Here is a 15,051-nt window from a genome sequence, read left to right as displayed (position 1 = left end):
AGCTTTGAACCACACATTTGAATGAGAGCGCCACCACATTTGCCCCCTGCTCTCAGTTAACTGCACCTAGTGCTGTAGAAACTACTCTAGAAGAGAACTGTTTAGTAGTTTGAGGTATTTATGTAAGCATGTGTACTTGTGTGTGTGCCTTAGTGTGTACCAAGCTGTTGCACAGGAGAGCCTCATAACTAGAGGGCACAGCTGTTCCAAAAGAGTAGCTCTGCACTTGTGCAGAACATGATACACTCATATAATAGACCCTGGAGCACCCAAGTGCAGAGGAACTGCAGTGGGGACAAACTTTCCTCTTTCTCTTCATCTTTCTCTTCCTCTAAGGATCAACAAAGGGCCTGTGTTTCAGATGCCCCACTTTATCTTTTGTTGTTTTATATGAAATCTGTGGAAATAATATCATTTGATTATGATTCTAGGGATGTTTACTGATGACAACAATTGGTGGACAGAAATGTTGTATCCCTACAGATTAGAGTAGAGACCAACACTAAATTGTGTTATTAGGTCATCATTTATATATTGGTTATCGGCTTCAATGTTGGCCAATATGCTGTAGGCTACAGAGAATGCCAAAAACAAACAAATAAATCCACCACCAAAGAGACAGACATAGATAGTCATACTATCATGCTATCTCCTGTCATCCCTCAATGAACATATGCACAATAAACATTGAACAGAGGAGATTTCAGACACCATGGTACATGGGAACACATGCTAGCTATAAAAATAACAATAAAAACATCCTTGGTGTTTGACTGGGAGTCTGGTGTATGTATATGTCCTGTGGGAGTACATTTTGAGTCATTGTGAAGTAAAACTCTTCCCCTCTCCACCCCCTCAAACTCTCAGGGCTGGATGAATGAGATCCACAACTACGACCCGGAGATGTACCATGCCACGCTGACCCACTCCATTTACATCCGTCTAGAGGGCTCCGTACTGCGTCTGTCTAAGCCCAACCGGAACATCTCCCGCCGTGCCACACACAACGAGCCTAAACCTGACGTCACCTACGTCAGCCAGAAGATCTATGACCTGACCGACAGCAAGGTGTGTTGTTTGTGGCTGTATGCAGGAAATGACAATTATAAGAGAGATGCTGTAGTTATATCTTTCGGTGTGTGCTTGTGAAATATTCAGCGTGTGATGAAAGGTCAAAATGAGTGGGATATTAATGTGTTAAGTGCGTGCCTCTGCCAGCTCCCCAGTATATTTGTGTGCTTGATGATAAGATTAACAGATAGTGACATCAAGCACACGTCCTCTCAAATTTGCCCTTGCCTGAGTGCATGCTTGCTAATAGGTCATGTTCAGTGACAAAGCTACTCAGAGTCACATACTGTATGTAAACACGGAGTGAATATCACAGGTCATTGACCCTGTACACACAACTTTGTGTCGTGTGAATAAGTGTGCTGACTCGAAGGTTTTGTATATCTGAAGGCTGGACAGTAAGAAGACATTTCTCCTGTCATTGTATCATGGAGCAAAAGGGTCATTAGTGTTGTCTTCATATGCTAGATTCTCTCTTCTGGAACTGACGGCTCCGTAAATTTTCATTTCACCATCATTATTGTGGCTGTGTAGTCTGTCTTGAATGTTACCTGCATTTAGAGAAGCTAGATTACACATAATAATGTCATATAACGACGTATTTTTTCTACTCACACAGTCAAGGTCTGATTGTTTTGACTATTCGGAGATGCATTACCTCCCCCACACCATAATACCACATGGCTACACCCCCAGATAACAACCCTGCAATGCCAATATTTTAGCAATTTTAATATCAAAGTTGTGTTAAGCTGGAGCAAAAATGTGTGCGTGAAAGAATGAATGTAAACTAAATTGCATGAACCATTACGACATGCTGTACAACATGGAATAATAGCAAGTGCTAGCTACATTCATCATTAACAAAAAATGATGCTGGTCTAATACAAATTAAGCTTTGAGTTAGATAAATATAAGTACATACTAGATGAGTCACTTTTACTCCTGCCTGCATTGTTATCTTTGGTTTCTATTTTCAAAAATTTCAAGCCCCCAATTGCTGCCACTCACACCCTGGGGCAAGTCTGCCACATACTATTTGTAATCTCAATGTGCCCTACAGTTGATCTCGGATACTTTTGTTTTTGTTTTTCTCCTGCCACCAAAACAATAACAACAACAAAACACTCTTATACCATCATCTTCATGCGTTTGATTATATGGTCCATATGCCCCCATAGATCCAGCTGGTGCCCCAAAGCTTGGCTAGAAAGAGAGTTTGGAACAAGAAGTATCCAATTTGCATTGAGCTGGCCAAGCAAGAGGACTTCATGTCCAAGGCCCAAGGAGAGAAGCCCGAAGCTGGGGAAGACAAATTGACAGGGCTGGGTGAGAAGCTAGAACGATCAGACAAATGCGAGAAAGTTGAAGTATCAGGATCAGCAGAGGAACCCAAAAGGCCGTCCTCTGGTGGTGGGGATCTAACAATCTACCTGTTTGGGAGGACGGGTCGGGAAAAGGAAGAGTGGTTCCGGAGATTTCTTCTAGCGTCCCGAATGAAATCAGAAGGGAGAGGTGGCAGTCTGCCTAGCATCTGCAAGAGTGGTGAGTTTGAGACTCTGTAGAGTGTATCAGACACCAAGATGCACACAGTCATGCATGCACTAAATTTATTACCTGTCTCTCTCACCCTTTCCACACACTTACTGTATCTGCACAGACACACATCACTTCCCAGAGTCAGAATAACCATTCTCTTGAGTATGTAACTGCACAGCCATCAGATCTGTGCATAAGCCTCAGCTTAGGGACCGGCAATCCCCTCAACTGAGCGAACAGATGAGTGTGAATGGGTCAGCAGGATTACATGCACAGAGAAGTAGCATATTAAAGCATTGTACTCCACTGTGGGATATAAGCCTGCAAGGAGAAGGCCCAATTCAAAGGAAAACACCAGCATTGTGAGGGTCCAGTGATAAAGGTAGCGCAGGATGAACAGGATTACTGGAAAGATTATTTAAGGAGGTGGTATTTTCAGGTTCAAAATCTTATTTAGGGGTTGTACCAGAACAGGTTTACATGGTTTAATTTTCATACTGCACATTGCTGTAGCTCCTGTTTTCACCCTGTGTTGAAGGCTTCGTTTTAGCTGTGGAGTGATACATGATCTTTGTTGAGAGTTGTACATGTGCAGTTCCTAGTTAAGGACTACTAGCCAATCAGAAGCAGAGAAGGGCAGGTCAGTGAGAAGCAAGTAAACACGGCTTTGGTTCAGCTGTACATGTTGCGGACCAGATTAGCAACATGGACTGGAGCAAGAGTTTCTCAGTGGTGAGTTATTAATCTGTAACAAAAGTATCTTTCATCCATAAAGTTTTAACTGAGCTCTTTCTCTATATCACAGTAACAACTTTATGTCCACTGAGTGTCTGGAGGTTGCCTAGTGTTTGGAAGGGAGAGGAGAGGTGTGTGCTGCAGCTCAGTGTTTCTCCACCGGTGTTTTTGAGGGCGTGTCGGAGTAGCCGCTTAGCGAGCATTATATGACGCGCATTTTGCTTTTATTCCTGTGACGTCACAGGGATGAAAGGCAAGCGGCTGGACTACAAATGAGCTGTTTTCAGGCAGTTCAGAGCAGAGTTTTCTGTGGGAGATGGGAACTCCCTTTGGGCTGGACTTTGGGCTTCTTCACCCTGCAAACCTATTACATGCATAAAAAAGATATAAACTCAATAAAGGAGAGGGAAAAAGGCAAAAAGCATAATACCACCTCTTTAAATATCAAGCTGTTTTGTGGATATACATAGCAATTACATATGACTATTTCAGTTCTAATGTGAGTCAGAGAGAAGATGAAGTGTGTCATCCTGTGTAAAGCATGCTGATGTTGCGGTACATTGCGAGAAATGAATAAAAAAAAGATGCTTGAGCATGCATTATTTATGTGAAATATGAAGCATTGATTGGAATCAGTAAAAAAATGTTGTTGATGCATAATTGTGTCACATTAATCTCCCGTTACTCTTTACATCCTGCATTCCCCCTTCTCCACTTTCAGCCTTCCTGCCCTCCCACAGCCGCAGTAGCAGCACCCAATCTGGTGGAGGCCTGGAGGCTGACAGCAGGAGCAGCAGCCGGGGAAGCCTGGAGGAGCTGTCTCAGTCTCGCCACAGAGAGGCCTCTTCTGCTCTCTCCTGTGGCTCTACTGGAGGGATGAAGCAAAAGATGCTGTTGGACTATAATGTCTACATGGCCAAATATGTAAACGCCCAGGCACCACAGAGAAGCCCAACTGCCACCGACAGCCCTGGGCACAGCCCTGAGAGCAGCCCCAAAACTACCAAAAAGGTAGGAGATAGAGAGTCACATGAAAGGCTAGAAAGAAATGCACAACCAATCAGGCAAAGTGGGCATCTGCCCAGAAGCACTTGGCTGTCTTTTGGAACCACTGGTTGTGCCTATGTAGTGCTATGGAGCAATGTTCAGTCCCCTCCAGGATTTTGCAGGCCTTTTTTGTAATTGTTGTGGCCTAAAATGTCTGATTTTGCGGCAGCTTTTCAAAAAAATTGCGATGAAAATTGGGATGTTTTGGGGCCTTTTTTGCGATGAAATTGTGGAAATAAGTGAAAACTGCAAAGATATGTGATTATTTTTAACATTAGAATTATAGTGGAATCATTAAACAGTCTCTCCAGGATTTTAACCACGCATATTTAAACCAACTTTCACAGCACACGTCTGCTCCGTCTTGTAAAGAAGGAAGTGACAAGCTGATGTATGTCAACATTTTGCGGGAAACGGCTATGATAGGTCAAATATGTGGAGAAGTTGCGTCAATTGGTCAAAATAGCAAGATGCACTGAATTCACAAGGATTTGTTGAATTTGTGTCAATACTTACAATTGTGAAATCCTGGAGGGACTGAATGTTTTTCTGAACGTGCCCCCGTTTTGTTTGTATTGTTATTCTGCTGATTTAGTGGTATTAACACAGAAAAGAAAACAAAGGGAAGAAAGGCAAAGCACTGAACATCTTGTTTTAACACGTGATTTGTCTTGATAATGACACCCTATCCACAGGCCTTTGTATTTATACCTGGTTTTGATAGGCATTCTTGTTATCTTCATGCTGCCCGCATTGTGACTGGATTGTCAACAGACGTCCCAGGTCAAGGAAAGCAATACCATGGACGGGCGTCATTCACTTTTTTTTGCAGTGTGAGACATATAGATACTGTTTTTACTTGTAGCTTTTCCTGGACTTGCTTAAGCTAGCAGGAGGAGGCAGAGTTAGGTGGCCTTTCAACTTGCTGGGATATTTTATTTCTTAAGAATGTGTTCACGCTGTGGGCCTATAGATTGCAAATACACTTTACCTTAACATGCATTTTTTTCTTATCCAAGGAAGATGTCCAAATACTATATGTAATATACAAACAGAACTTTTGTCTGTTTACAAGAAACTCCACAGAGTACCTTTAATCTTGTGGAAATGTCATGTGTAGAGGCCCTGGCTCAAAATCGAGTTTTTATATTAGGAATTTCAACAGGGGAGGTTAAAAGGGGCACAACAGCAAGCATGTGCCCTGTGTCTACCTAACAGGTTATTTCGGCCTTGAAAGTAGATGGAGCCTGGCTCAAACCCAGGCTTGAAATAGACTGTTATTATACGTGACCAGAACCTATTTGCTTCATTTTATGTCAAGAATATTAAAGCTACAGTATGTGTGTCCTTCAGATACGCAGGATTTCAGAGGAGACTGTGGAGCCTGAGGCCTGGCTCAATGCTTTTCTGGGAAGGACATTCTGGGACTTCCTGGGAGAAAAGTACTGGGCCAATGTGGTCTCCAAAAAGATCCAAATGAAGCTCAGTAAGATCAGGGTGGGTACTGGTACTAGCTTTCACAAATATACATCTACCATATAAGTAACAAATCATAAAAAAATCTCTGTGTTTTAACTGCATCATTTTAAGAGACACTTTTGTGTCGTTGATTTCTGTATTTCATGTGTTTTTTGGTGTCAGCTGTAGCTAAGTCTGAATGTCTTTGTTTTAACTGTTTTCTGTGTTTCAGCTGCCGTATGTTATGAATGAGCTGACTTTGACAGAGCTAGACATGGGCTTTTCCATTCCTAAAATCCTCCATGCCTCCAAACCATCTGTGGACCACCAAGGTAGGAAGAGAAGCTAAACTAAGTATGTCATGTTTTTCACACAGTGTCCTGGATGGTCTGATACAATAGACATTTATTATCTTTCTGCCATCAGTCTTCTTCCCCTTCCTGTGAGAGTTATCCCTCTTGCTTTTCTGACAGAATAGTGAGACATGCTCTCACTCTGCTTTCATCTTCAATCTATCCATCTCCTTCATCTCCCTTTCCTACCATTCCTTAATTTTCCCTTAAACTTTGCTCTTCTTCTCTCTGGATAAAGACATTTCCTCCCCTTCTCTCTCTCTCTCCTATGGAGTCCAGCCCCTCTGCAAGCCTCGCTCTATTAAGCCACAATAATTAAACTTCACGTCTTGGGTCCCCCTCATCCATTACTGAGACACTGACTCGCCCTGCCTGCATTGAGCTCCAGCAAAGGAACTGGGACACACAGAGACAATACAGAGATTTGAGGTGTATTAACGTCTACTGAGGTGGCTGTAAATTTAGAAAAGAGTAGCTTAAGAAGGGGGAAGAGAGGAACAGTTTGTGGGAGGTGTGTTTCAATCATTAGTGATGCTTTTAAGCAGAGAGCAAAGCGAGGGATGAGTAGATTGCCACATTTAAAATTTTCTGTCCTCGTTTTTGAGGTATTCAGGGTTTGTCCAATGATGGTTTAGTCTAAATTGATCTTGATCTGAGCATTGACAATGTATTACATTTTGCTATTCAGCTGAAGGAGCCAGCCATGAGTCATTCTCCTGTCAGACACATTTCCACGGCTGAGTCTGCAGTGCTCATTAATGGTGTTCTTTCTTCACCTATACACCCACAGAAATATACTCGCATGTCATCATTAGTTGATCCCAGCACATAATTAGTCCCGGGGGAATGGCATCTCTACAAGTGCTGCACTGTAAATCTGCATGAACTGAACAGGTTGCATTTCCTTCAATAGTAACACAACTAATTTCATCCCATGCAGATTTCTTTTATCATGCGCTGGCAATACTAAAGATAGTGAGAGTGCTTCCTGACTCCTTAATGTTGGGAAGACATGATTTGATTTACAGTGTTTATACTGTACTCCAAGAACTACTGAAGGCACACAAGCAGAGTGCAGAGCTCACATATATGATATAATATATTTTATTTTTATTCAGTATTTAGACATAGATTATGTAACCATGTTTAGTACGTAGACTGTAGAGTTTAGTATGACTATCAAATCTACTACACTATCGATAAGATTAGACATAAAATATGATTGGGTGATATTAGTGGTTGAGGGAAAATCAGACAGTGTGTGGCTCTATGAGACTGTAACACTCATTGTAATGAAAACCAGAGCGTTACATAGATAAATTTTAATGGTGCAAAATGTGTTTTGGATCTAGCAGTCATGCTGAAGTAAATGTTATTTATATGGCCAGAGGGTGGTGTCAGAACAAAGATATCTGGCACCTTATATCAGAAGAGCGTATCTTGTTATGAGCATGGAAATGTTAAGACACTTGTGACAGGATTCTAGTTTATTTGTGTGAGGATGATGTAAGCTGAAGGGTCATCATGGAAAGTGCAGTGTTGGGTGATCAAAGATGGGAATTATGAGCCAGAGAGATATAAGAAATAGTCTTTTTTTCATGTTTAGGCATGAAGTGTGTAATATGAATAGTAATGATTGTGTCACCTCTGTACAATCTCTGTTAGTATGCTAACATTTTCTAATTAGCACAAAGTACAGCTGAGGCTGATGGGAATGTCATTAAGATTCATCATTTGGGCTCCATAAATACTTGCACCTAAGGTTATGGCAATCCATCCAATAGTTGTTGAAAAGGGTTGAAACTGAGCGACCAACACATCAACATTACTGTCCATAGAGCATAAGCAGAAATCATTAATGTGGATATGATGCCCAAGCATCAGTTCCACAAATTAATTTCTCTATGCTTCAAAAAAAAGACAACATATAAGGTTTATATTACAATAAGCTAGATTCAGTATCTTGTCTCATATAATATTGCTGTTATAGTGATATATTTCCCAGGTCTATGTAGAAACATGTATTATGTCAGCGGTGCAGATATGTTGACTCCTCCAAAATTAATCAGGCACTCCATACTTTCTCTCCATCCCGTGTGTCTTGGTCCAGACAGAGACAACAAGACACTGTCTTACATGGTCTAACTTAATGCTGTCATTTAGCTTCTCTCTGATAACACTGCCGCACACATACAAATCAATGAGCACTTACAGAGAGGAGAAGGAGCGAGGCAGAGGATTAATAAGCAATACTTACCAGTTGTGGAAGTTAGGCTTCATTGAGCAAACAGCAGGGGGGTCAAAATCCAAATTGTTCTACCGTCGCCTCCTGAGAAGTGTGTTGTGTTAACAGGAAGTAGCCTGATGAAGTCAGCCAGTAAGGAGGCCGCTGCACTAGAGCTGACCTTTTCAGTGTTTTCTAGAGGATAGGTCTTCCTCCTGGCAGCTCTGCAGGGGACCTCACAGCAATTAGACACCAGGCAGGAGGTTCTTGTTTATTCATAGAAATAACATTCGGAGTTGGTCGCTTTTGATGCTGCCGTGGTGCTGTTAGGGATGTAGAGTGATTTTAATATTGAAACATAATATGCTGGTGTCTTTCGCTCACTGTCCTTTCCAGGTCTGTGGTTTGACCTGGAGATCTCCTACGCGGGCTCCTTCCTCATGACACTAGAGACCAAGATGAATCTGGCCCGTCTGGGGAAGGAGGGCGAGGGGCTAAGGGAGCACGGAAAAGAGTGGTAAGGCATTCGATTGCATTTAGTAATCTCCTCTTATAAAGTTTTTAATGAAGCTAAGTCTGATTTTAAATGCTCACAGATTTTTGAGAGTGATCCTTACCAGCTTGTCCTCAATTCTCTGTTTGTTCTTGTCTTTTGTCATGTAATACTTCCTCAGTGATTAGGCCAAAATAGGATGTTTGAAGGATTAGCTTCTTTTTTTTTTACTAAACAAACAGCTCTGAGCTGGGTGTTAATTTGGTAGATTTGCATTTAGAAACATGTTCGTTGTTACATCTGTTTGTTTTTTTTTCACAATTCCTACCCTTTGTCTGTTGGCTCTTCCTCACTTCTCTTAATATACTAATCCTCTCTCTGGACGCTTACCACTGTGGATTTGTCCAGTGACTGGTGAGTTGGGAATAGATGCCCATAGATGCCTGTCACTGAAACAATAAATTATGTTCTGAATTACACTTTCTTTTCTTGAGGGAATCATTGGAGTTTAATTTCCTGTGATTTATATCCGTAGGGGATGCATTTAATGGGAATTAGTTTTAATTGTTAATGGCTCTGCCCAAAGCCATTAGAGCCTGACTTTGCAACAATGATTGTGTGTTTGTGTGTGTGACAGGCCCAGGCCACGGACATACTGTCTGGCAGACAGCGATGAAGAATCGTCTAGTGCTGGCTCATCAGATGAGGAGGATCCCCCAGAACTCCTGAGTGACAAAGCCATTCTTCCTGGAGGCGAGGGGTGAGCAAATGTCTCTTTACAACAACATCATCACGCCTCTGAACTGAAAATGGGCAGAAACAGATTCACACTGATGTGTTGAAGCAGAATGTTCTGCCCTTTCAGTCCACCTGTCAACCCACTTATTCCCACATGTTTGAAAGCCTGCTGCTGATTTAATGAAGCACCCAGTCACTCCCCTCTATCGTGGGTGCTGAGTAGCAAGAGATGCCGTTATGAATAAATGATGAACCTGACTCAGTCCTTGCCCCCCTCCCCCCTCCTCCGTTTCCATCCTCTGCTCACGTAGCTATGTGGGAGGCCACAGGCCCAGCAAGATCATGCGGTTTGTGGACAAGATAGCCAAGTCGAAGTACTTCCAGAAAGCTACGGAGACAGAGTTCATTAAGAAGAAGATGGAGGAGGTGTCCAACACGCCGCTGCTGCTCACCGTGGAGGTGCAAGAGTGCCGTGGGACGCTGGCTGTCAACATCCCACCTCCTCCCACGGACAGGATATGGTACGTTCATTTCCATGGAGGAGTGCATAGAAGGCTGTGGGATGTAGTCAGTGACTGTATGGGAATTCTGGCTATAACTCAGCGCCCTCTGCTGGGCAAATACAGACATGTATAGTGTCTGTATTTGCCCAATCATAAGTTTTAACTAAATTTAAGAAAATGAGAGCACAAAGGTATGTATTTTCATTAAAGACAAGTAAAGTACACACTGTACTTTATAAATATAACTTAAATATGTTAAATATCTAATAATAATGACCTTCATCAGCATCTACAGCAGTTATTCCCAACAACATGTGACTTGTGACCTCTGAAGGGGTACCAAGAAAAATCTGATTTGATTAGACCAGATGATTGAAAGAACAAGAAAACAAATATTTCTGTTACACAAAATTGTGTATATTTTTCACATTGTTGCCCAATCGTTTTCTTGGCAAATACTGGATACTTTTACCTCTTTGGCTGAACTACTCATGTCCACACTGAGGCTATGATCTGTGATGAGGGGCTTTGAAGTAGACTCAGTTCAAGGGTTAAGCATCATGGTGTTCTCTTGTTTTATTGAATTTAGTAGAATAAAAAGAAACAAAAAAGCCTGTTTTCATGAAGCCTGTCTAGGAACTCTAACTGCCATTCAGCTTGTATGAGATTAGGGTTATACTTTTTACCCTCATTGTTTTCTGTTGGCTGTCAGGTATGGTTTCCGGAGTCCGCCTCACATAGAGCTGAAAGCGCGGCCTAAACTGGGTGAGAGGGAGGTCACTTTAGTTCATGTGACAGACTGGATTGAGAAGAAACTGGACCAGGAGTTCCAGGTATACACTGAGGAAATACTGCAAACTGTGCATGCAAATGTTTAGTCATAACTACAATTTATTTACATTGTCAAATAGTGTATTTCAACTTATGTGTGGGCTAAAAACTTCAGTCGGCCTGAGAGGCTGAAGGTTTACGCAAGGACAAAGAAAGTACCCCCCCCCCCAGATGTTTTAGGGTGAGAATTTAGGTTATAAGAGTGGATTAATTTATGGCTGCCCACCTACTCGTGCTTCAAAGCAGTGTGGCTGTGGCTTTCCCACCCCTCATATATATCCAAAGTAATGCCTGCTGCAAGACAAGCACCCTGAGGCACACCTGCAAACTACTGTGTCCCTGTCAGGTCTAACACATCTATATTTATCCCTGCCTGACTCCACTGGGGGTTATTATTATGTGCAACCCCCCCCAAACCATGCCTCCAGTTAAATACAGTGCTGCAGTTGACAATTGTGACTGAGTGTATACATCTGGCTTTCAGCAAATGCTAAAGTGAGGCCTCATTGGTTTCCAGACAGAACAGTGTGTGGTTGGATGCACCAATGATGTATTCACGTCTCTTTTTCTGCAATTCTCAGATTGATATAATCTCATGCCACTGTCTTTATTTGGTATATTTCAGTTTCAAAAACATAATGATCAGTAGTTTCTGCTCGGTTCCCTTCACTAGACACTCGCAAAAGCTTCTAATTAGGCATATATCAGTGTCCTCCTCCTCTTTTATTGTTGAAATTATGATGACTGCTTGTTTTCTGTACTTGTCCTCCCGCAGAAAATATTTGTGATGCCAAACATGGATGATATATGGCTACCCATAATGCACTCTGCCATGGACACGCGTTCAAATGCCAACTTGGTTACTGTGACAGACGATGCCTTGAAGGACCCAGAACCCGAGGAGTCTGAGGTCTCCGACATGTGAAGAAGTGTTTGGCCTCAGACACCTCACAGGTGCAGCCAGGGGCCGGGGCCAACGGTTCAATATTTTTACCTGTCCCCCCAGTCCCACTTTTGCACCAGTCTGTGGCCACTCATAAGTGCACTCACAAAACTGAAAGTGCTGGCGAGCTTGTAATCATCTGTGGCAACTCCAGGCAGGACGACGGAAGAGAATCGTGACTCATAGACAGTTTTGTTTGTGTGACATCAAATACGGTTAATTCTCTGAAGAAACGCAATACATGGGACATGTCAAGACTTTTTTACAAATGTGCGTGGCGGTGGATGGACAAATAGCCATCAGATTCAACCAGAACCATAATACCTGTGATGTACAGCTGCACAAAACACAGTAGTGGTACAGTGTAAACCTTTTGTGCAACCTTTCTATTCGAGTGGTTTATTGTCGCTATAACTCTGCGAGAACTTTGAGGCCTACCAATGAAGAGTGTGTATGTTTTGAGTGAGGAAACATTTGAGGGAATAATCCTAAAAATTTGGAGATGACTTTGCTGAAAGCCCCTGCGTCCATTAATACACATTTCACAGGGATAGCAACTCTTTTACCCCCCATCCACACTGCTGCCTGTGTCAGCCGCCTGGCACTTTTATGCAAACAGATCAATGGCACTGTGTCCATTGAAGAAACTGGGGTCATTTTAAATCCAACATGGGCACTAACATAACATACAGTCTGTGTGCTTTTAACTGTGTTAGGGGATAGAACTAAAACTGGCTTCAGAAGGGTGAATTAAAACATATCTGCAAACACAGCAGCTGAACAATGCCTAGGTTTGATGAATGTATAAATGAGAACGCAGCAGAATAGCTCATTCACTGACAAAGTGCTGCTAAGCAACATGCTTCAAGACTTCTTTTCATGTTATATTCAGAGTTGAGCAAAAGTAATAACTTTCTGTTTTTATTGCCAAAGCAATCTTTCAGTCTTGTGTTAAGGCTACTATATGAGGTAAACAGTGACAAATAAGCAATCCAGTGATGTACAGCCTAAGTTTGGAAAATTGTAGCTAGATATATTATCAGGAGGGAGTGATGGGGGGGCAGCAGGCAACTGAAACCCTTCTCTGAACACGTAACGTGTCTTTATAGGTGAAAAGAGGGGGAAACAAACCCACTCTTCCTGTTTTATTTGAATAAATACCATACTGGATGTTAGCCATATTATTTAATGTCATCAGCCAACCAGCTAATGAATGCTCAATATTTTTGTTGTTGAAGTATTTATTGATTTGCTGTTCTTTCTGTACTGAACACATTTAAGAGTAACACCAATAAACTAGAACAGTAACTTTGTAATCTGCCAAGACACCTGTGCTGCTTTACAGGCGACTATTATTTTACATGTTTTACGTTCCAGTGTGTATAGGCAATGTGTATGAGGCAGAAAGTGCCTTTAAAATAATCAAAACATTCCTCCATAGTGAGCCGCCACATTTGTTCGATCAGTTGAAGGTAGAGAGAAAACATCTTTGTGCCATTACTGCTTCTGTCAAGACATGCCCTTTGTTTCCACAGGTTTTGGTGTTGTTTATTTGCAGTGATGAAAATATGAAACATTGTTGTGTTCAGTGATGTCACAGAATGTTATGGTTCTGATCGTTGTGGATCAATAAAACCGTTTGCTTGGAAAGAATGTGCAGCTTTGCCATTTTTAAATGTTCCTAAACAGTGTGCCTGTTTAGGGCTGCAACGATTTTCATTATTGACTAATCTGCAGGTTACTTGTTAACCTAGTCGATTAAAGATATCATTCATTTAAGTTCTTCTGCCTCCAAATATCTTGCATCCCATATGTAGAAGTAATTGCTCTGAGCTGCATTTTGATTGTGTCTTGCTTTAAAAGAGAGACTTGGTGAGAATTGCCAAGAAACTCCAGTTATGACAAGACATGCTATGATCTTGCACTACTCTTGACCCGTGTGAAGGGCCATGGAAAAGGCCCTTCAGGTTGAAAGTATAGTGCCTAAAAATCAATTTACCAGAATATGACAAGTGGAATGAAATGAGCAACAATACTGTGTTAACAAATGTTTTATTCACACAGGAGATTTGTTACATAATACAGTTAAAAAGAATCCATACATTTGTAAATCTTTCTGGTTTCAAACAATATACAGGAATGGATGTGATTGCATGTTAATTTATGAGAACTTTATGAACTGAACCCAGGGTCTCTGACACCAAAGGCATGCGTCTTTTCCATTGTGCCATTACCACCACTCACCTTGTAATTCACTGTGTCATGTCCATTTCTTGAGCATTGCAGTCAGATTGCTGCGGAAGAACAACTTTAAGTAAGCTTGGTTATTGAGACGCCACCAATTAAAGATATTGTCTTCAATGTTAAATCAGGAGTCTAACTCATCATGATCATTCATAACTGTTACAAGCCACTTTCTGCCCACTCTGGATACTTACTATAGTATACGGATATTCCAAGGATACATCCACACAGCCCATTTTCTGCATTCCTGTAAATAAATAGAAAGGTGTCCTGAGTGAATTTGATTGATGAACCACACAAAAGGCAGAGTGGTTGGTGTTTGTGGGTCAAGTCAGATTGAATATGTTGACTTCATTTTCACATCAGAAGTCTAACGCACAAAAATCATCATTCATGAAGCAGAAATTGAAGGATTACAATGATTTGTCTAATAAATACTCACCATCATAAAGTCATGGAGGCCTTAGCCGGCCTTCTGCCCACGTGTGGATGTGCAATCATCAAGAAACACTGCAACCGACCCGAGTTTATCCCCTGCTCTGTGGACAGCACATCATACTGTAGGTAAGAAGAGAATTAGTGATTGCATTGGTTTTTGATTTTATTTGAAAAACAAAAGTCATCTTACCTCCACATTTCCACGACGAGTGCGGCCTAGTAACGCTGCTACAATTTGCACCTTCATACTTTATCAAATTGGGATTAAATTCCATGTAAACCCAAATCATGTATCAAAATACTGCCTCAAAAACATGCAGCCAACAAGCTTTTTCACAGGTATGTTAAACGCAAACACGTCGAGTCCTGCGCGTAACAGCATGCACACACAGGATGGACTGGACAGAAAATGTCCCCCGGATGTATTTTATACC

The 15,051-nt window shown here is 41.7% G+C and overlaps 1 protein-coding gene and 1 long non-coding RNA gene across 4 annotated transcripts in view; one reads left to right on the top strand and one right to left on the bottom strand.

Annotated features, from left to right (window-relative positions):
- tex2 (testis expressed 2) overlaps window positions 1-13,588 on the top strand; it is a 31,102-nt gene extending 17,514 nt beyond the window's left edge. For 2 of the 3 annotated variants that reach the window (XM_038700048.1, XM_038700054.1), the window contains 11 exons: window positions 868-1,068; window positions 2,253-2,616; window positions 4,067-4,356; window positions 5,746-5,889; window positions 6,083-6,182; window positions 8,824-8,944; window positions 9,329-9,334; window positions 9,558-9,680; window positions 9,970-10,179; window positions 10,874-10,994; window positions 11,768-13,588. In XM_038700048.1, coding sequence (XP_038555976.1) covers window positions 868-1,068; window positions 2,253-2,616; window positions 4,067-4,356; window positions 5,746-5,889; window positions 6,083-6,182; window positions 8,824-8,944; window positions 9,329-9,334; window positions 9,558-9,680; window positions 9,970-10,179; window positions 10,874-10,994; window positions 11,768-11,917 — 1,830 coding nt within the window. In that variant the 3' untranslated portion in view covers window positions 11,918-13,588. The remainder of the gene's footprint in view (window positions 1-867; window positions 1,069-2,252; window positions 2,617-4,066; window positions 4,357-5,745; window positions 5,890-6,082; window positions 6,183-8,823; window positions 8,945-9,328; window positions 9,335-9,557; window positions 9,681-9,969; window positions 10,180-10,873; window positions 10,995-11,767) is intronic. The other variant, XM_038700063.1, reaches the window with a different exon arrangement.
- A 380-nt stretch (window positions 13,589-13,968) lies between these two features.
- On the bottom strand, window positions 13,969-15,039 carry LOC119889179. The gene is made up of 4 exons (XR_005442023.1): window positions 14,808-15,039; window positions 14,622-14,737; window positions 14,374-14,426; window positions 13,969-14,229 (listed from the first exon to the last, which is right to left on the bottom strand). It is a non-coding gene; the product is annotated as an uncharacterized LOC119889179 (long non-coding RNA).
- Window positions 15,040-15,051: the final 12 nt, after the last annotated feature.

The sequence above is a fragment of the Micropterus salmoides genome, unplaced genomic scaffold, assembly GCF_014851395.1.
Source record: "Micropterus salmoides isolate LMB-PRFRI ecotype aquatic unplaced genomic scaffold, ASM1485139v1 Ms_hic_scaffold_10, whole genome shotgun sequence".
NCBI lineage: Eukaryota > Metazoa > Chordata > Actinopteri > Centrarchiformes > Centrarchidae > Micropterus > Micropterus salmoides.
The sequence above is the reverse complement of the archived record's forward strand: the minus strand, read 5'-3'. Positions and strand labels throughout refer to the sequence as shown.